The sequence below is a fragment of the Medicago sativa genome, chromosome 4, assembly GCF_051527215.1.
Source record: "Medicago sativa cultivar Bolivia chromosome 4, Bolivia_mono, whole genome shotgun sequence".
Lineage (NCBI taxonomy): Eukaryota > Viridiplantae > Streptophyta > Magnoliopsida > Fabales > Fabaceae > Medicago > Medicago sativa.
The window spans coordinates 95,221,489-95,241,309 of NC_140752.1; the positions used below are offsets into that span (position 1 = coordinate 95,221,489).

The 19,821-nt window shown below is 35.1% G+C and overlaps 4 protein-coding genes across 7 annotated transcripts; 2 read left to right on the forward strand and 2 right to left on the reverse strand.

The window, feature by feature from the left end:
- Positions 1-1,977: 1,977 nt before the first annotated feature.
- On the reverse strand, positions 1,978-2,616 carry LOC146934100 (DUF3339-domain containing protein). The gene has a single exon (XM_085705964.1). The coding sequence runs from the start codon at positions 2,440-2,442 to the stop codon at positions 2,233-2,235; it is 210 nt and encodes a 69-aa protein (XP_085562090.1). The 5' UTR covers positions 2,443-2,616; the 3' UTR covers positions 1,978-2,232.
- A 4,807-nt stretch (positions 2,617-7,423) lies between these two features.
- On the forward strand, positions 7,424-13,377 carry LOC146934101 (CBS domain-containing protein CBSCBSPB1-like). Of its 2 annotated transcripts, none has more exons than XM_085705972.1 (15): positions 7,424-7,619; positions 7,700-7,840; positions 8,863-9,022; positions 9,144-9,276; positions 9,389-9,526; positions 9,693-9,774; positions 9,884-9,997; positions 10,373-10,439; positions 10,529-10,634; positions 10,707-10,774; positions 11,680-11,789; positions 11,872-12,005; positions 12,193-12,278; positions 12,367-12,456; positions 12,859-13,377. In XM_085705972.1, exons 2-15 carry the CDS (start codon positions 7,731-7,733, stop codon positions 13,030-13,032), a joined length of 1,572 nt encoding a protein of 523 aa, XP_085562098.1. In that variant the 5' UTR covers positions 7,424-7,619; positions 7,700-7,730; the 3' UTR covers positions 13,033-13,377. The 2 variants fall into 2 exon arrangements, with proteins under 2 accessions (XP_085562098.1, XP_085562097.1); XM_085705971.1 differs by having other exon boundaries at positions 7,430-7,619; positions 9,389-9,559.
- A 636-nt stretch (positions 13,378-14,013) lies between these two features.
- On the reverse strand, positions 14,014-15,660 carry LOC146934102 (uncharacterized). The gene has a single exon (XM_085705976.1). It carries the CDS (start codon positions 14,944-14,946, stop codon positions 14,482-14,484), a length of 465 nt encoding a protein of 154 aa, XP_085562102.1. The 5' UTR covers positions 14,947-15,660; the 3' UTR covers positions 14,014-14,481.
- An 851-nt stretch (positions 15,661-16,511) lies between these two features.
- Positions 16,512-18,583, forward strand: LOC146934103 (uncharacterized). Of its 3 annotated transcripts, XM_085705975.1 has the most exons (6): positions 16,512-17,001; positions 17,111-17,415; positions 17,532-17,626; positions 17,740-17,901; positions 17,979-18,050; positions 18,118-18,583. In XM_085705975.1, the coding sequence occupies exons 3-6, from the start codon at positions 17,534-17,536 to the stop codon at positions 18,343-18,345; spliced, it is 555 nt and encodes a 184-aa protein (XP_085562101.1). In that variant the 5' UTR covers positions 16,512-17,001; positions 17,111-17,415; positions 17,532-17,533; the 3' UTR covers positions 18,346-18,583. The 3 variants fall into 3 exon arrangements, with proteins under 3 accessions (XP_085562101.1, XP_085562099.1, XP_085562100.1); XM_085705973.1 differs by lacking the exons at positions 16,512-17,001; positions 17,111-17,415 and having other exon boundaries at positions 17,422-17,626; XM_085705974.1 differs by lacking the exons at positions 16,512-17,001; positions 17,111-17,415 and having other exon boundaries at positions 17,422-17,626; positions 18,121-18,583.
- The last annotated feature ends 1,238 nt before the right edge of the window (positions 18,584-19,821 follow it).

Below are 19,821 nucleotides of genomic sequence, written 5' to 3' on the forward strand. Positions count from 1 at the left end.
AAAAGAGGTCGTTAAAAGCTTATTTGCATAAATAAGCTGTTTTGAATAAGCTGTTTTTTTTGAAAAGAGGTTGTAATAAGTTGTTTTGGATAAATAAGTTGTTTTTGAAAAAGACGTGGTAATATGATGTTTTGCATAAATAAGCTTTTTTGAATAAGCTGTTTTTTGAAAAGAGGTCATAATAAGCTGTTTTGGATAAATAAGTTGTTTTCAATAAGTTGTTTTTTGAAAAAGAGATCGTAATAAGCTGTTTTTGAAGAATAAGCAGTTTTGAATAAGCTGATTTTTAAAAAGATGTCGTTAAAAGCTAATTTGCATAAATAAGTTATTTTTTGAAAAGAGGTTGTAATAAGCTGTTTTTGATAAATAAGCTGTTTAGAAAAAGTTGTTTTGAAAAGAGATCGTAATAATTAGGTTATATCGAAAATTGTCAATTTGAATTATTATGAGGGCAAAATTGTCAATTTGTATGCTTAACCCCCCAAAACCCCCAATTTGGGGGAACTTTAAAATTGAACAAATGAAGCCCTTCTAAACCCCCCAAAACTTTTCCCTTGTTTTTTAAAACTCGCAAACAAGGGTTTACCTCTCCATAAGCCTTTCCTTCCCTTCCCTTCCCCTCCAAAACCCAACTCGCAAACAAAGCCTAAGTGAGTATCTCCTATTCTCGAAGTTGATACAGGTGAAGCAATAAGACTCCTAACTGCGTTGAAGTGGGTAAGAGACTATAAATGTTTGATATTAATATTGAGATAGACTTGAAGATGGCCATCAATGGTACATATTGAATTTTGGTGACATTATCGGTGATTAAGATGCATTTTAGCGACAAAATTTATGGACTCTCATGTTATATTCATTAGGTAGCAAATCAATGAAATTGTTCATAGTCTTACTAGAGTGGCTCCATATTTGTCTAGTTTCCGTATTTTTTATCAATCAATAGATCCAAACGTTATCTTAATGAAATACATTAAGTTTGTTTCGATAATAAAATAAAAAATAAAAAATCCCCAATCGGGCGAGGTGTTATCCATGTCCCCATCCCAAACTTGTTTGGAGTAATTTCTCGTCTCTGTCTCCATCTCCACAGGAAAAAAAAAATATCTCTATCGATGGAGCCCTAAGTATAAGATACTCCACCAAAATCTCCACTCAAGTTAACATCCCTAGTCTCTTGTTTGAGGAGCTTAGCGCATCTCATATTCTGCTCACTATTACCTTTTATCGAGTTTCTAGTAGATACCTCATGGCATTGGCAAAGACACTATTGTATAGGGTCTTTAAATCGAGCGTCCCTAACACTTAAGGTGGAATTAAAGACTAAAAAATTAACTTGATCTATAAATTTGGCGTCTGTAACACTATAGCGGAATTAGAGACAGATTACGTCTTCTAATAATATTAAGTTTACACTTTATATCATAAAAATATATATATATATATATATATATATATATATATATATATATATGTTTTTCTAGAGCAAAAAACTTCCAAGTTATCTTCACTAAAATTGATTTTGAGTGGAATCACCAACATGTTAGTGGGTTTGTGAATCACCTCCGGCACATGGGGAAAGAAGGAAGGAAGTTGCAGCTTCTCCCCCCGTGCAATGTCACGGGGAGTGGGGACACAAGATTATGACACCACTCAACCAAACCAAAGAGAATCAGTTTGTTTTACCTACTGTACTATCCTGATTGATGCGGTCCATGCCAAGAAAGAAGGGACCCTAATCGCGTAAGCTGAAGACCTTTTCTATTTTCTGAAAAATAAATTATCATCATTACTCACTAAAATCAATTTTGGAGGAGCAAAGGATCTGCCAACCTTTTCCTTGTCTGCTTTTCAATTTCAGTTGACAAGTGCGATGATGAAAAAGTTAGAAAAAAGTACATTTACACGAACATTGCAAGTAAAATAAAGGCAAATCCACCGTCACGTCACAACGCAAAAAGAATCACAAATCGTATCTTCACCACACAACAATCAATATCTCATATCCTTATCCCTTAATTTCTTTCATTTATGGAGGGGAAAAGTATCAACAACTGCTAGTACTACTACACTAACCACAAACACAAACACACGAACTACGGAGTACAGACATAAGACAGAACATAAAAAAAAAAAAAAAAACAATAATAATACTGATTAATAAAAATAAGTAAAAGAAAATGCATCGATCTAGATCCCCATCCAGTATGTTACAAAGATTTACTATTATATTTACCCAGTGTAGACGTGAACACCAACAGCAATGAGTAAAATAGTGATGAGACCAAAGTAAATGATGGCATGAACAAGAATGGAAGCTCCACTTGTTTGCATGTTCCCAAACTCAATCACCTTTCCTCGACCAGGTATTTGAAACAACAGACCTGGACTCAACAGCACAAACAGCACCACCGCTATGATCACCGGACCCCAATCAGCCATTTTCTGAACCTTTTGCAGAGCACCGAACAAGAGAGAGAGAGAGAGAGAGAGGGATATTGAGTAAAGGAAGGATTTGTGTGACCACAGCTCCACAAGTAGTGTGGCCTTAGGAGAAGGATCTAGAACATAACTGTTTAGGAGGAGTAGGAGAGACGTTTATGTTTGATTTGATTTGAGGGTTTGGGGAAACATAACACACACGAAATAAGATAATTGTATGATTGACACGTGTCAGTTATGCTTTCGATTTAACGGCTCAGATGACTCTCTCGCGATACGGAAACGGTAGTATTTTATTTTAAAAAATCTGTACAAGTGGTTTTTTACGTACTATACTTCATTGAGAACAGGTCCCATTGTCCTAAACACGGTCGGTGCAGCTGTATCCCGTTTCACATTTTTTCTGTGTGCTATGCTTTTGCTTTTGCTATTTCGATACCAAATTAACAGGAACTATTTTTGGCCCATTAATTAACTAAGTTAAGATGGGTTTCATCTTGTAAATTAGAAAATTTCTCCTATCTCTTTCGAAAAAAATTTCGATTTCTGCTCTTCTCCCAGCAAGTTTCGCTCTCATCCAGTCAAACAGACCAAAATACCTCTGCGCTAGTTAACTAACGCAAATGTAAATCAAAGGTGACTTAATTTTACACATGATTGACTTAAGTCACGCCGCATGAGTTAATTCACGCAGGTGTTACATCCCGCATGAGTTAACTCACGCTAGTTTATTATTCCAAAGTCAAGTGAATTAACACTCACACTCACTTTGTTATGCATCATAAAACCAATATTGGGTTGGCTTAGCTCTTCTTAAATTCTTCTACTGTGTTTACCAACTTGTATCAGAACAATTATGACATGTATCAGAACTATTTTCTTTGGCTGGCGTGAGGGTGTTATGTGTATGTTCACTTCACATGGGAGCCAAAGTTTCATCCATGTGCCTTCACTTTATGATGCAAATTCACTTGCGTATGTTAAACTTGACTTGACTTTGGGATATAATAAACCAGCGAGAGTTAACTCACGCGGGGTGTAACACCTGCGTGAGTTAACTCATGCGGCGTGACTTACGTCACGTATGTGTAAAATTAAGTCACGTTTGATTTACACTTGCGTTAGTTAACTAACGCAGGAGTATTTTGGTCAATTTAGCTGGGTAGGAGCGAAACTTGCTGGAAGAATAGTAGAAATGAAAAATTTCTCATCCTCTGGTCATCAAACGGAAATAAAATATATAAAATATGTTGCATTTACTTTTTAAAACATAATTTTTTTAGAGGGATTCTTCAAACATCGTTTTTTTTTTAAGTATTTAAAACATAGTTTTAAAGTGAACTAAACCAACGATACATCACGATTAATTACTCTTTTTTATTTCAATTTTTAAATATGTACTCTAATTTTTAAACACCCCAATTTTCACGTACGTACTCTAATTTAAAATCTTGTATTATCTCTGTCCAAGTTTCAAATTGAGTATCCGAGAGTGGATGGATAATCTTGTAGCCAAATGATCTCTTGGAAAACTAGTATATTTCTATCTCTTTTCGTATCATATGGTTAATCTATCATACCAAACATTACCCTTCAATTTAGTCTAAACAAAAGACATGTGTCATATTTATTGCACTTGCTATATTTTGAAATTTCTGGTTTGAAAAGGATATTATTTTTTTATGTAAGTAAAACCAAAAGTCCAAGATATCATATGTACTCCCTTTGGTTTTAGATATAAACAAAAGACAAGATGTATTTCATTTTCCTTAAAAAAAAATAATGTAGTTGGTCTTATTATGGCTTAAATATATTTTAACTTTTGCATGTATTTAAAATCGGAAAGAGTAAATGTTATTGTTTTTTTGGGAATACGATGTAAAATAGGGGAAAAGAAAAAGAAAAAAAAAAAGAGAAGAGCAAGACTAAAGCATATCCAACAAAATCATAAAGGGTTCTAACGACGAGTAAACTGAATATGTAAAGCATCGGACTGCAGAAGAAGGTGTATTCCATCAAGGGGACTATGAATGTCTGCGAGCCCACGATGTTCCTTGCATCAAACTTCGCCGAAAAATTTGCCGCAACATTAGCCTCCCTCCAAGTGTGGTTCATTTGGATGCTCCAAGCACGAGACACCAGCTCCTTGATGTTACTAATAAGAGTTGTGTACAAATACCAAGTATTCATGTTTGTGGTGATCAATTGAATAAGCAAAGCAAAATCCGAGTAGCAGATAATGTTTGTGTACCCCGTCTCCCAAGCGACCCACAAACCATGATAAATTGCCAGCAATTCTGCATGAAGAATAGATGAGATGCCAATGTTTCCTTCGAATCCAAATATCCAAGAACCATCATGTTTTCTCAAACTACTACCATCAACATTAAGCGCAATGGTCAAACTAGCCATTAGATGCCAAGAAATCCACTGTCTCATCTCAGCTTCAATTCCACCTGAATTAAAAACCTTGTTAATGATGAAGGCATGCCATTATATCTCCACCTTCAGTTGAAAAATTGAGACGGTTTCACCCTCCATGCATAATAAATTGTGCGCCCTCCAAATCCACCAACAAATTGTTGGAACAAAATGTGTTTAACAATGAACCTTAAAGAATTTTGATGATAACAAGGTATTAAAAAATTGTAAATTGGACTAGCTAATATTTGTTCAAGTGTACAGGACCATAGTTAAAAATTTACATCATATAAAGGTTCTGAAGAATAAGTAGAGAGCTATGGACTAAAAGGAAGCTTGAAAGCATCTGAAAAGAAGTGCATCTGAAGTCATAAGTGCTACTGAAGAATGATGACGTCATCAGAAGCTGAAGATCATCAGAAGCTGAAAGTCATCAGAAGCTGAAGATCATCAGAAGCTGAAGGTCATCAGAATTTGAAGGTCATCAGAATTTGAAGGTCATCAGAAGGTGAAGGTCAACAGAAGCGGATAGCCTTCAGAAGCGAATAGTCATCAGAAGCAGATAGTTCAGAAGCGACTTCATAAAAAGCTGAAGCTCATCAGAAGCTGATTATCACCAGAAGCTGAAGATCAACTAAATTTGAGAAATTCAAGGATTCAAGAGCTGTGTCATGATTCGAAACTCATCAAAGGACAACAAAAGATCAGTGGAATTTTGCAACGGTCATTTCAAAGGTGTTTGAAGACATGTGCTTGCAATTTTGGACGAAAGCGTTGACATTGTACTTTGTACGAACTGTACAACCACCTTCTCCACTACTCTGTTTTGTGTCAACACTACAAGACAAGAATACAGCTCCAGAATACAGCTTCGCCTGCATAGATGTTCCTTTGGATAAGGAATGGATTTCAAATTGGTTCTTCATAGGACAACAACCAAATCAGGCAAAAGATCATTGGTGAAAGATCAAGCTTCAACAACGACTCTTTGATGTGCTGGCAATTTCATAACGTCTCTTTCACACCTCTATATAAAGAAGTGAAGACTTAGAGATTTGGTAATGCTGAACGAAAGACTCACAACATTATTACAAGTGCCAAACCTCTACTGAAATTGTTCTGCATTCACTTAGAATTTATGTGTCTCAAAGTTTCATCTTAGAAATTCTTAAGTTATTGAGTCTGTATCTGATTTGTATTGTGAGCACCTCTGATTGTATATTAAGTGTTCAACCTTAAACAATTTTCTGTGTAATTTTGTTTAGTTAGAAGTCTCTTGCAGTTGTGCTTGAGCAGGGAAGTCTCTTGATTGTGTTCTTGAGCATAGGAAGACTCTTGCAAAGTGTGCTTGAGCAAAGGAAGTCTCTTGCAGGTGTGCTTGAGCAATTGTAATCAGATATTACTCTTAGTGAAATCTCCTTGGAAGTGCAAGGGGGACTGGACTACTTCCGGATTGTGGAAGGAACCAGTATAATTGCTTTGTGTCGTTCTTCTTCTCTCTCTCTCTCTCTCTGTTTTATTCCGCTGCGTGTAGATTCTGATTATCACTTCAGAAGCTGTTTCACTTAGCTTCTGATCAATGTGTTCAGTTTTAGGAGAAACGAATAATTTTTCAAAACACAATTCAACCCCCCCTTCTTGTGTTTTTCTCACCTTCACAAATGGCCAAGAAAATGCTTGGTCTATCGCATTTAGATTTAGATTCCCTTCTCAACCACGCCGAGATAGATTGATCCATGAAAAAACTGATGTTATCAAAACCAATGGATAACCACAACTATTTGACAAAACCACGGTCCCTGAAACAGGGAAAAATGCTTTCAATTGACATTGTACACCTCAGGCAAGAGGGAGATTGAAACATTCCCCGGTTTGTTTGGCATGGCTCTCGTGGGGATAGCTTGACAGCAAGCAGTCCAAACGAGAAACTTCATCTTCTCTGGTGTAATAACACGACAGATCCACTTCCAATACCCTGCAATATCAAGCATTGTAACATCATCGGCATGTCTCATAAGCATTGATACCTTGCTTTTTCACTATACACGCCATCATTATTACCCTTCCAAGTGAAACTGTCTCGAATACCATCATTCAAACGTAAAAGAATCAATGTTATACTATCCCTAATATGATCAGATAGTGTAGTGTATAATTGATCCAATCTCCAACGACCCCCATAAAAGATATCAACCATAGACAAATGCAAAACATGAATATCCAAATACAAGACCTGGTTGCCAATCCTACCAAAATTAGTACACAAAGCAAATGTTATTTAGTACACGAAGAGTAGATACGATTATAACAATCAGATCACTAAAAATAAAGACATATCAATAAAAACTCAAAAATTATTTAAAAAAATCTAAAATAAATAAGTTGAATTAAAATATGATTTATATAATATAACCGTGGTTCACTAAATAGTATTGAGGTTGTTGATACGAGTAAAAAAAAAAAATCAATAAAAAACTATTAACAAAATAAAAGAGTAAACTCGAAAAAAAAAATGGTGACGTGCAGCAGTGTGATTGTAGCCATTAGAATCGGCTTCAAGTTCTCTTATCCCTTCGTCCCGCCTTTTTTCTTCCAACCATCTTCACAATGCAATCTTTCCTCTTTCTCTCTATCTCTCCCCTTTTCTCTCTCCTTGCCGGTTGGTCACCGGTTCCATTCTCCGATCACTTTCCCGACCACTTCCATTCCCCCAATCCCGATTAACTCTCCGATCATCTTCATTTTTTCCCCTTTTGGTGAGTTTCATATAATCTTTTGAATTTGTTTCAATCATGCATATATGCTTTCATTACTCTAACATTTGATTTGTATTCAGATATAGTATACAATAACAAAGTTAACGCAAAATGTCTCGAAAGAGTGGTTCGTTCTCAACTAGCCCTACTCGCTCAAGGAAGAAGACATCTGAGTTTTCACCTCCTCCTAGACCATTTCATCCTATGCGCCCCACCACCACGTACATTCTCTTCCTCATTCCCTTTTAATTACTGATCTCACATCTTTTGCGTTTAATTGAATATTCAATACTTGATTTTAAGACGATTGGTTTTGTCATCCAGAAAAGATTAGCGGCGCAACTTGTTTCCCCTTACCTTTCATTTATGTATAATAGATTAGTATATATTCATATCCCCAATGTCTTCGTGTGAGTTATGATTTTCATTTTTTTGATTTATAAAGCTGATAATTTTTTAATTGCCATAACTACAAAGAGAATAATCTTAAAATGTCAAATTCTAATAATTGTAGCTTAATCTAGTTTTTTTTTTTTTTTTTTTTTTTGAAGAATTGTAGCTTAATCTAGTTGATTCATTACAACGACGTAAATAATTAATGAGAAAAATCACGGTTAATTCAAGATTTTTTTGTTCAATAGGATCGCTCCACCGAAAGTAATTATATTCTAGGCCTTTTGGGAATTGAATTAAAACGAATATCTGTCCCAATTGGAATTCGAATTAAAACGAGTTTTTAAATGCACTAGCTTAGATTCTTTTTAAAATAAATATAGTTGGGATTCATCTATCTTATACCATTGCTTTGCATTCTATTTCTGACCGGATAAAGAAAAACATCAAAAGGTTCTATTAATTTGAATAATTGGATGAGGATGACGCTGATGATAACGGATTCTCATAGTTACCCAGAAGAATACTTAATTGATGTGATCATAAGTTAATTATGCATGTAGAAGGAAACCTATAAGTCAGAGCTCCGAGGATCTTATCGCAAATACAAAAAATATGCATATGAAAATGAGAGAATGAATCATCATTACTCTAATTTACATTACATGCTGGTCAGGTCACTATATAAAGCAAAAGCCTAAATGGTTGAATATTCTTGAATCTGTTAGGAGAGAAATAACAATCTATGACACTACACTAAAACATACTGTCATGTTTTCCTGCACTTGTTTTGTCAACATTTTTTATTTTCATGCACCGATAGTTTTGTTTCTTCTTGGAATTGGATCAGGGGAGAGCGAACTGTGAAATCACTGCGACTTTCAAAGGCATTGACTGTGCCCGAAACAACAACGGTCTATGAAGCTTGTCGTCGAATGGCTGTTCGCAGAGTAGATGCTCTGTTACTAACTGATTCCAATGCTTTGCTCTGTGGAATCCTCACAGACAAGGTATAACTTGATCTTTCTTTTATTACTTGTTTAACAAGAAGGAAAAATATAGAAAGGCTTGGAATTGGATTTCTGCACAAAAAGCATGCATAACTGGCTATCCTATTTTTTGTGGTTAAAGGATATATTAACAAGAGTTATCGCGCGTGAAGTTAATCTTGAAGACACCCCTTGTTCCAAGGTTATGACAAGGAATCCAGTATTCGTCCTTACCGACACTCTTGCTGTTGAAGCACTCCAAAAGATGGTGCAAGGTTGGTCCTACATGTTGCAATGTTGTTCATCATTTCTTCATGCTATATGTTATTTGCCTGTTACATTATTTTGCCATGCCTTCTGAATACTAGGCTGATTTATGTTTTGCAGGGAAATTCAGACATTTACCGGTAGTGGAAAACGGAGAAGTGGTTGCTATCCTTGACATAGCCAAGTGTTTATATGATGCCATTGCTCGTATGGAAAGGGCGGCTGAGAAAGGAAAGGCAATTGCAGCAGCTGTTGAAGGTATCGACAAACACTGGGGAGCATCTGCCTCTGGTTTGTAGATTAATTTCTTTTTGCACATCTTACTCTCTTATTTCTAATTAGGACAACATCAGAAGTGTTTTAAGTTAGGCTCCCATTTTCCATATCAGCCAATTTTGTTTCATGTTAAGTTGGTTATGTACAGGATCCAATTCATCATTCATTGAGACTCTTCGGGAGCAGATATTTAAGCCATCGTTGTCCACAATCATTCCTGAGAATTCAAAGTAGGTAATACCTTTTTTTTTTGTTTAAGCTAAAGAAAAATCACATATGTTTTAGTTAGTTTTCGTGTTTGGAGTTATCATCCGAAGTTAATTGAGATGAACTTTCCAGGGTTGTTACAGTTTCACCAACAGATACAGTTTTGACAACAACAAAGAAGATGCTTGAACTTCGTGCAAGTGCTGCTATTGTGACGGTTGATGACAAACCTTGTGGTATCCTTACGTAAGTCTTGCTATGAACATCGCCACCCATTTCCTTTTTTTTCTTTTCGAAATGTCACACCTTTTCTACAATTGCCACTCCTTCCCCCACATTGAAAACTCAAGTTTATGTTTAATTGGAGTATATATTTCTGGCTCATAAAAATGTTACATTATACTTTTATTAATCTTGAAATTTACATAAAAATTTGTAGAGTAAATTTTTGGTTCTTTACAAATCATTAAAAATAGAAAATAAAACAATTTTCTTATAGTTAAAAATGAAAGCAAAAAATAAAAACAAAGTATTCTTGAAACAGACAGACTTTAGTTTTTTAATGTCATTAAGTATTGTGGGAATGATTTTGATAAACGATACTGTGCATACATATTTCAGTTCAAAGGATATCTTGATGCGGGTTATTGCACAAAATCTCTCCGCATCTTCAACTCTTGTTGAGACGGTATATCTAAATCTAGTTTTATTTGGGATCACATTTTTCCTGCCTTTTCTTCTCCCTTTTATCTGACGTATATTCAACACAATCTACAGGTCATGACTGCAAATCCAGAATGTGCAATAATCGATACACCAATTGTTGATGCGCTTCACATAATGCATAATGGAAAATTCTTGCATCTTCCTGTGGTTGATAGAGGTAATATACTGGCATGAGATGGGAATCAGGTTCCTTCATTGATATTTTTCTGATTTTGGTTTTTGAAAACAGATGGCATTGTTGTTGCCACGGTTGATGTGATTAATATCACTCATGCTGCTGTGGCCACAGCTAGTCAGGTATGTGGTTTTGTTTATGCTTCTACATATCAAATTACCGTCGAAATAATTGTAAACTTATCTTGCCCTTAATTGGTACTTCTGTTGTTGTTAAACTAAAAGTAGTTTTCAAATTATACTTTCTGTGAAGTAATAAATATCAATATCTTAATATGTATGCAATTAAGGATGAAGGGTTCAGCAGTCAGCATTTTGGTCTTAAACCTGGAAAAATGTTGTCACCTTTTACATTCACCCATCTTCCCAAGCATTTTGGGAATATTAGAATCTGAAATCTTGTTTTGATTATTCACTAGAAATATAAGAATAATAGATGTTAACTCATTTTCATTTACCCAATTTTCTTGAAATCCAGCATTCGGAGTTAAAAAAGAGAGTTGCTTATAAACCTAAAAAATCAAGGCTTAGTTGCTGGTCAATGTTGTGACTTTGACCGTTCAATAAGTTTTTTCCCGAATTTAATCTTTTAATTTTTAATTGTTACAATTAAGTTCTTGTCAATAGCCAGCTCTTGAATCCTTATTTTCTAGTACTTAAATAACTGGAAGTTCATGAAAAATAATTTAAAATGTTTAGAAGTTGAAAGTTGACGGAAATTTAATGAGATTTAAAAGATCTTTTAGGAAGTGAGGTCCGATTTTCAATAGGTAGAAAATTTGGAAATTTCTTCCGCCTTCTGCTTGCAATGTGCAACTTCCTAAGATAGGAAGAAAATATTAATCTGTTTCTCTCAAATGAAATAGTTTTCACTAACAGGGTTTGGAGCATTTCGCATGTTAACGACGAATAGGCAGATGTTATGATACCAAAACCACTTTTGTTAATTGGTTTTAGCTTTCTGTCATATTTTTCCTGGGTACTGAGAAGCATTTACAATGACTGTATCATTTTTCTCCATTAATTAGGTTGGGAATACTGCTAATATAAACAATGAAACTGCCAACTCCATGATACAAAAGTTTTGGGATTCGGCCATGGCCTTGACTTCAAATGACGAAGAAGAAGATTCACAAAGGTTGGATATGTGCACTGACGTTTCTAGGAAAATTATTTCTAATACTTTTAAAGCACTTACACATTATTAATGGCATTGTCAGCGACATTTCCTTGAAAATGATTTCCGAGGGAGGAGAAACAGGGAGATCCATTCCTTATAATGCGTCAAGCGTGCAGACCACATTTTCCTTCAAACTACAAGATAAGAAGGGTAGATTACATAGATTCACATGTGGTATGTCAACCATGTCAACCATTATACGTAACCATTCATAGATTACATTTATGTTCTTCTGTAATAAAAAATAAAGAAAGAAATATGGATCTCGTGTAATCTGTACTTGTAAATTATATTTAAGTTAATTATGTGCTAAGTAAAATATTGTCAGTTGAGTGGTTTGTGTGTTTTATTGCAACTTCAGATACTCGGAGCTTGGCAGAGGTTATAACTTCCATCATTCAGAGAGTTGGCGATGATATCGACCCCAATAACCTGCCCCACATTTTGGTATGATTCAAGATATTGCATTTATATTGACAAAGTTGTGTTAATGTTTCCTCCTTTTACTAATGCAAACTGGTCTATTTGTTTGTAGTATGAAGATGAAGAACACGATCAAGTTGTATTGGCTTCAGATAGTGATCTCGCTGCAGCCGTGGACCATGCAAAGACGGCTGGTTTGAAGGTACTGTGGATCTATTGCTGGTCCAGTCTTAAATGAGATTTATTTTTGTGGGGGCTATTGATTTGTTTTGAAGAAAACATAGATTTAGAGCAACACTCTAATAAGTGCTTTATTTTCTATTTTTCTTATGTGATTGCAATATAAAAATGGAATAGCAAAACCTAATTGCGGGTAGAATATAAAATGCATGTATCTTGCATGTATTGCTGGGGCTTAAATTCCAATTTAATTAAACAAAAAGGTCACAACAATGCAAGTGTAACCACATAGTAGAATAAGCTTTGATACCTCTAAACTTAAAGCTTGCTGTTAATTGGGAAAGGGACCTATGATCCACATTCATTGTAGTATTTGGACATATCAGTTGATTTTCTCAGGAACATGAATTGGTGAATTCTGTAGGGATTGAGATTGCACTTAGACTACTCAGGAACACGTGGTTACGGAACAGAAGCAAGTTTAGGTTTGGAATATGCTGAGTCAGAAGCTTGGGCCTCGGCCTATCATACCGTTGCAGCTGGAGCTGCAATTGTTGCTGCTTTAGGTCTATTAGCGTTCTTCAGGCTAAAGCCATGAGAGAGACATAAGTTTTTATTGGGGTAGAGGCCAATAGTGAAGTCAGTTAGAACTTTGGAGGGGCACACCTTTTACACTTGCCAATCTGTAAGTTTTGACGTTTTGTACAACAGCATGTATTCATTCATACACAAGAAAAGAAAGAAGTAAAAGCATTTTTTTTTAAAATCTTTGTGTAAGCAGGGATGTATGTATTATCCCTTGCTGATTGTATATTTGTAATTCAAGGTTTCATAGCCTCCTAATCACAAGCGCAAACGAGATAGCCTGATAGCCATATGTATCTGTAATCTGTACATTTATTTATGACATTTTAATAATAAAACGGTGGATCGGGATTAAGAACATCGTTGTTTATAGTTTTTTTACCGCCATCTTTGAACATTGCTGTTTATCTGATAATTGTTGTTTCTGTTTGTCAATTAAATGCCAATTGTATATAATTCATTTTATTTTATTTGGCGATAGGAGCTGAATTTGAACTACTGGCGTATGCCAAGTACTCAAATCTTCAGCGTTATTTTGCTTTGCTGAATTAGAAGTCAGTTCAATTAGTTAGAAAGGATGAAAATTACTATTAAAAACCATCCCATTTAAGTTAATAAACGTTGCTCTACAGTAATGTTTACAAGGTTTATTGAAATTTTGTTCATCTATTAGTAAAGTAAAAAAAGTTGAGGGTTATTTCAACATTTTTTTGGTTATGCATATGACAGAGTACGGTGTCAGTCATTGATTGATAATACTCATTTTAGACTCTTAAGATATATTGTTCACTTTAGAGGAGTAAAATTTGTTATTTAATCCATTTCTTTGCCTCTTTAACAGTTATCACTCTACAGTTTCCAGAAGAAGAAAAATACAGTATCACTATACTTACCAAAAACCATAGCCAACAGTTTCTATTCAAAATTTTAGGCTGGTAATACATGCGTTACTCTTTTGAATAGTTGTCGCTGTCTGTAATGATCCAATATTAATAATTAGGAATAGACATAGCTTTATTAAAACTTATCAAAACACGAAATCTTAATGTATATTTCCAACTCACATCACATCACATGCAAAGAGATTCATACGGCTAAAAAAAAAAAGAAAATGATGTTACATCAATCAAAACAGATCACAAAACAAGTGGCCTTGTCACATACACGTTAGTGTCCAAGATGAGGACAAAACAAAGAAGAAATAGGATGAGGATGACACGGACCCGGTCCCACGGATTTGCGGCTGTAACATTTTCACGTCCTTTCACAGAGTAATTGATCTCAACTGCTAATTTGAGATCAAACAATTCAATTTCAAATTTGAAGCTCGGTTTTATGTTGTAAAACGATCTCAACCGCCCATATCAAACTGCTCATGTTTGTTAGAGCTTCCTGCTGTAACATCAGAAAATCCAATTCGGGATGACACCGTCCCCCACTAAACCACTCTCAACCATGGTAACTAAGTTCCCCGAAAGGTTGTCACAGGTATCCCAATGACAGTGTGACATGTGTCCATGTTCGATGACATCAACGTTGTTATCTGCAATCTGACGGAGATGTTGATGATGGCGTGTCCTCTGGAGCCGTCTTTACCCCGTAGCCGGTAACTCAGGTACCGGACTGAGCCCGGTGTAAGAAGCCCGATATCTGACGCCGGAATAAAACACCACCCAAGTTGAACCTGCCCCATGATTCTTCTCTTGGTGAAAACCTGAAGGTATAGACAGGAAGATGGGTCTGAAAAGAAGGTAGGATCGAGTGGAACATGGAACATGTTAATATTATCACATGCCTTAGGTGGTGTTGAGGTAGTTGGTGGGAATTTGGTGAGTGTGATGAAAGGTTTTATGGTAGGGTTGAGATAGGAAGTGTAGTTGTTTAGGCCTTCTGTTGATATAAGGGTGAGTTCTAATATTACGGTCATGATGATAAGTCATCAAGAAACTGAGTATTAAGTTAAGTTAACAATGAAGTAATAAGAGAGTTGAGGATTTTTCAAAATATAAAAGAGGGTTGATGACTGAGGAGGGTGGAAGGATCAAGTTCAATAGTCACTGTGCAGTTTCCACGTTGTTGGCAGGAATTTAAATCCAATCATCAAGCTTGTGGAAATTTTAGTTTTCGACTTGAAATTCCAAATGTCAACTATAGTGCCTAGTGTAGTGTGACATATGAGTATGAGAAAAATTAAAAATAGATGATTACTAGTATTATTCCTAGAGATGTAGACTAGATCAGCACCCCCACCACAAAATATAAAAAAGGAAAAAGATTGGTGAACACCCTTCTCCATACCACTCTTCCATACACCTCTTATGTGGCATGGGTATTTTTGAAATTTCACACAACTTTCTTTTCTCACCCTGTTTATGTATCAGCACTCCCTCCCACGAGATCTCCTCTCTCTCTCTTTCTCCCTCATTGATTCTTCATTTCTCTTTTTCTCTCTATGCGAGTATCAATGGCGGATCCAATCTCCAAACCTCTGATCGCATTTCTCCTCATAGCTTCCTTCTTGCTATGCTCGCACGCTTCCTCCGACGTTCCTTTCATCGTCGCTCACAAGAAAGCCTCTCTCAACAGGCTCAAAACTGGCGCTGAAAGAGTCTCTGTCACCATCGATATCTACAACCAAGGAACCTCGTATGCTCCGATCTATAACCCTTTATTCTTTTTTCTTTTCAATTTTTCAATTTCAGATCCCAATTTTCTCATCTGCATGCATGTTTTGATTATTCATTTCTGTATCTGATTTTGCTTGAATTAGGCTTTTGTGGATTTTATTCAATTTTGTATATGTTTGTATGCTTTTGTTTATGCTGTTAGATTTTGATTTGATGTTGATATAGACAAGAAATCTGTGATGGATCTCGATTTTTAATTTAGATTTAGAAGTGTTATTGATAATTAGGTAAAATGGTTATCTTTGATCATGTGGGTATGAGGATGAACTGAGAAAAATGTTAATTTTGGTTGCTGATTTTTCTGGCTTGCATGCATTAGTAAGTGAAAGGAAATTATTTGATGCTGGAGTTTTTGATTGTTTCAGTTTTGATCATTGGAAAATTGAGGGTAGTTCTGATTTCACATGCGAGTGATTCAATTTGTGAACTGCTCACAAAGATGAATTGAGATGGAGAGTGAAGAGCTTGTGTGTGTGATTTGTTGATTTATGGTCATAAACTTGATGTGAAAAATTGAGCATTTCAAAGATTCAATTGGAGTTTAAAGGGCTTAAGTTAATGCTAACTCTGATTTCACATGCGAGTGATTCGATTTGTGAATTGCATTTGCATTGCAAGTTACATTGCTAACTCTGATCATCAAAGTTCATCATTGACGATTTTTATTTATGGGTTTCGATTTTTTGTCCAGCAATGGTAATTTTTATTTCTGATCTCAGCAATGATGTTTTTGCGGTGGTGGTTGTTGGCAGAAGGCTCTCGATTGCGGTTTATGCGGTGGTTATAGTCAGTTGTCAGTGACTAACGATGAAGGTATAACCTGCCATGTTATATATTCTTATGGGATGTTTTTCACGCTTCTTTTATCAATTTCAACTCTCGGTTATGGCTTGCTAATTCTTGATTGATCAATGTATAGGACCAAAAACACTTGGTGTGAGTTTTATTCATTATTTGATTTTAAATTATCAAGGTACTTAGATCTACTGTTGTTGTAGGTTCCAACAATTCTGTATGATTTCCTGTTTTTAAGAACTCTCAGTAGTGTGGCCTTCTCTCTATTTTACAATTATGGCTTATAAACTGTTTTGTCCATTTGAATATTTAGTTAAATTTTAACCCAACAATTTCTGTCCAGGTAAAATGATTTTATAAAATAGTTATGATTGATCACTTAAGAATGTGATTTTATAAACATATGTGATTGGCCACGTTGTCGAAAAGGATGTGATGCAGGAGAAGGATGTCAATGGTAGAAGGAGTAAGCTGATAGACATTACTTTGCAGGATTCAGAGTATGTGGTGATGAATTTTATTTTTAATATTTTTTAGTTAATGGGGCATGAATGTAAAGGAGACATTGCATTTACGGTATTAATATGATAGATTAATTGTCTGCTGCAGGTCTCGGAGGATACATTGTACATTGTGGGCTAACTATGCAGAAAGAATGAGCTCTTACCTAGCCACGCATGACTCGAGCTCCCCTGTCGTTGTTGTGCTACAACTATGCAAGCTGAAAAGATATTGCGGTGCTATGGGAGTTCAAATGCATTCTATGGAACTAATCTCATTCTTGATGGTGACTTGCCCCATGTAGTTGGTTACAAGACGTGACAAGCTTTCACTAAATGTGCTGGTAGGGTCAAGTCCGTGGCAAGGGGGTTGTTCTGTCCAAAATGTAACACTGGCAGGAACGCGGTACCTAGGTACGTGGCAATATCTTCATTTGATTATGTTGTGTCGGGATTTTTAAACTTTTTAGAATCGTCAAAATCTTGATATTGATTTCTATTATGTTGTATGTACAAATTGCATGTTCAAGTAATGGATAACACTGGCTCAACCAGCTTCATTTTGTTTGATCGTAATGTATCCGCTTTTGTCGGCAGAAGTGTGCAAGATTTAATTGATGCACAGGTCATTTGATAATCAATACAGTGTCATTTGATAGTTTGGTTTTGTAAAAAAAGTGTATGTATAAAGATATGATTCTAAACTTATTGTTTTTATAACTGCCAAACAATGCTAAGGACTACCCTTCTGAACTTGACTTATTCATTGGAAAACAAATGTTATTTAAAGTTGAAGTCACAGATGCTAACCTTCTCCATAACTGGCGCAACTATGTCGTCAAGCGCACAACAGATGATGCTGACATTATCAAGCGCTTTAAGATCCTTCATAACATAAAGGTAATTTTCTTCAAACATTTCCAGCATATTATTCTAAGTGGTTCAGAAGCATAAATTGGGGGTTTCATCTTTGTTAGATATATGAAGAAGAGGAGGAAGCAGACCGCCATGATGTGATGTTGGCTATTGGGGAGAATGTGACACCTGAGGTATAACTTATTTAACAAGACATGTTTTTATATCTATCAATGCACTTATATCTTTATAATCAAACAGAAGCGACTAATTGAGGACGGTGGTTCGTCAAAGACTGCATTCACACTTCATGATGACGATCTGTTGATTTGCACCCCAAACACAATCAGTGCAACTGATGGAGAAGTCACTCCTTCCAGAAAAATAGTGGGAAAAAGGTCTGCTGAGGATGCAAATGGTCCGAAGGATGCTTCTGGAGCTGGGACATGTCTGTCACGAAGCCTGTCAAGCTCAAAGCAGCCAAGATAGAACCATGTGATTGAGAGAACTTTTGAAAACATTCTGCTGACTTCTTGGCTGAAGACATATGCTATATTTATAAGTGTTTTGCTGTTTTACTGTTATCATCTTTTTGCCGGATATGTTATGCATTTCATTCAGTTGCTTTTATGTATTATTGATGTACCTTCCAAGGACATCACTGTTACTTTTTGAACCGTATCATTTTGATTAAGCTGTTATTGAAACTTGCAGAATTTTATCCTCATTAGTTTAGCTTTAAATATTGGTTGGTTGTTTCTAATATTTCTTTCCATTAAAATTATGTCTCATTTTGCAATTTTTACAACAGGAACAATATATAATGTTTTTTTACTGAGATGACTCTTTGTCAAAGAATTTTCAAAATGTTTCTCAAGACGATAGATTTTAATGTATGTTACTTAGTTGAATCAATTAAACATGTGGAAATTTATGATGTTTCATGTAGTACTGATGCAATGCTCTAGGAAGTTTATGTAAGTAATAATGCAATTTTCTTGAACCTTACTTAATTGATGAACTATGTTTTGCAAGCTGATTCATTTGTGCCCAATTATCATGTTTTGCCGTAGTGGTTTTACTACTAAGATGACTCTGTCTTATAATTTTGTAATCTTTCTCAAGTTTATATAAATACTGAATTATAAAGTTTATGAGCTTGAATTGAGGTTGTTATTTTGTGCGTAGTAAATGAATATAAATACTAAATTATAAAGTTTATGAGCTTGAATTGATTAACCTTTCACATTTTTGTTTAGATTTCTAATGAGCAAAATGAGGCTGATCAAAATGAGGGTGTTAACCAAAATGAGGCTGATTCACAGGCATCCATTTCCCATTTATCAGAAGAATCAACTTCAAGCAACTACGTTCAATTTTTTGAATTTTATTTTATCATGTGATGTACTAATTAGGCCATGTATATGATATGGCTAACTTATTTAGTTTTATTGTTTGAAGCACTTATTCCACCATGTAAATGATATAAGTAAATAGTTTAAACTCGAATACATATATCGCCTTAAAATGCCTTAAAATGATATTGTTTTCACTACATTTTATCACTAATGAAAGACATTCTAAAATTATGGTTAAAACTAGTCGTCTCTAAGTTTGCATGCCTCACAATTGAAAACTAATGAAAGACATTCTAAAATTATGGTTATATTGTTCGTTTATGTGGTTATCTGTAACTTACATGTGCAAAAAAAAAAAAAAAAATCAATTCAAGCCAATTGTCACCGAGACATTCTAATTTATGAAAAAATAGTTGTCACGTATTTGTAAAATTGTGGTCATACAGACCATATATTTGGCTAGTTTATATTTCCCAGATGTAAATAATTTCGTTTTAGTTGAATCGAACGCATGATCTCATTTGATCACTGCATTAAAAGCCTTTCAAACGATAAATAACTTCTTTTACAATCTGCAAGTTTATCACGCCTAAAGACGGACAAATTC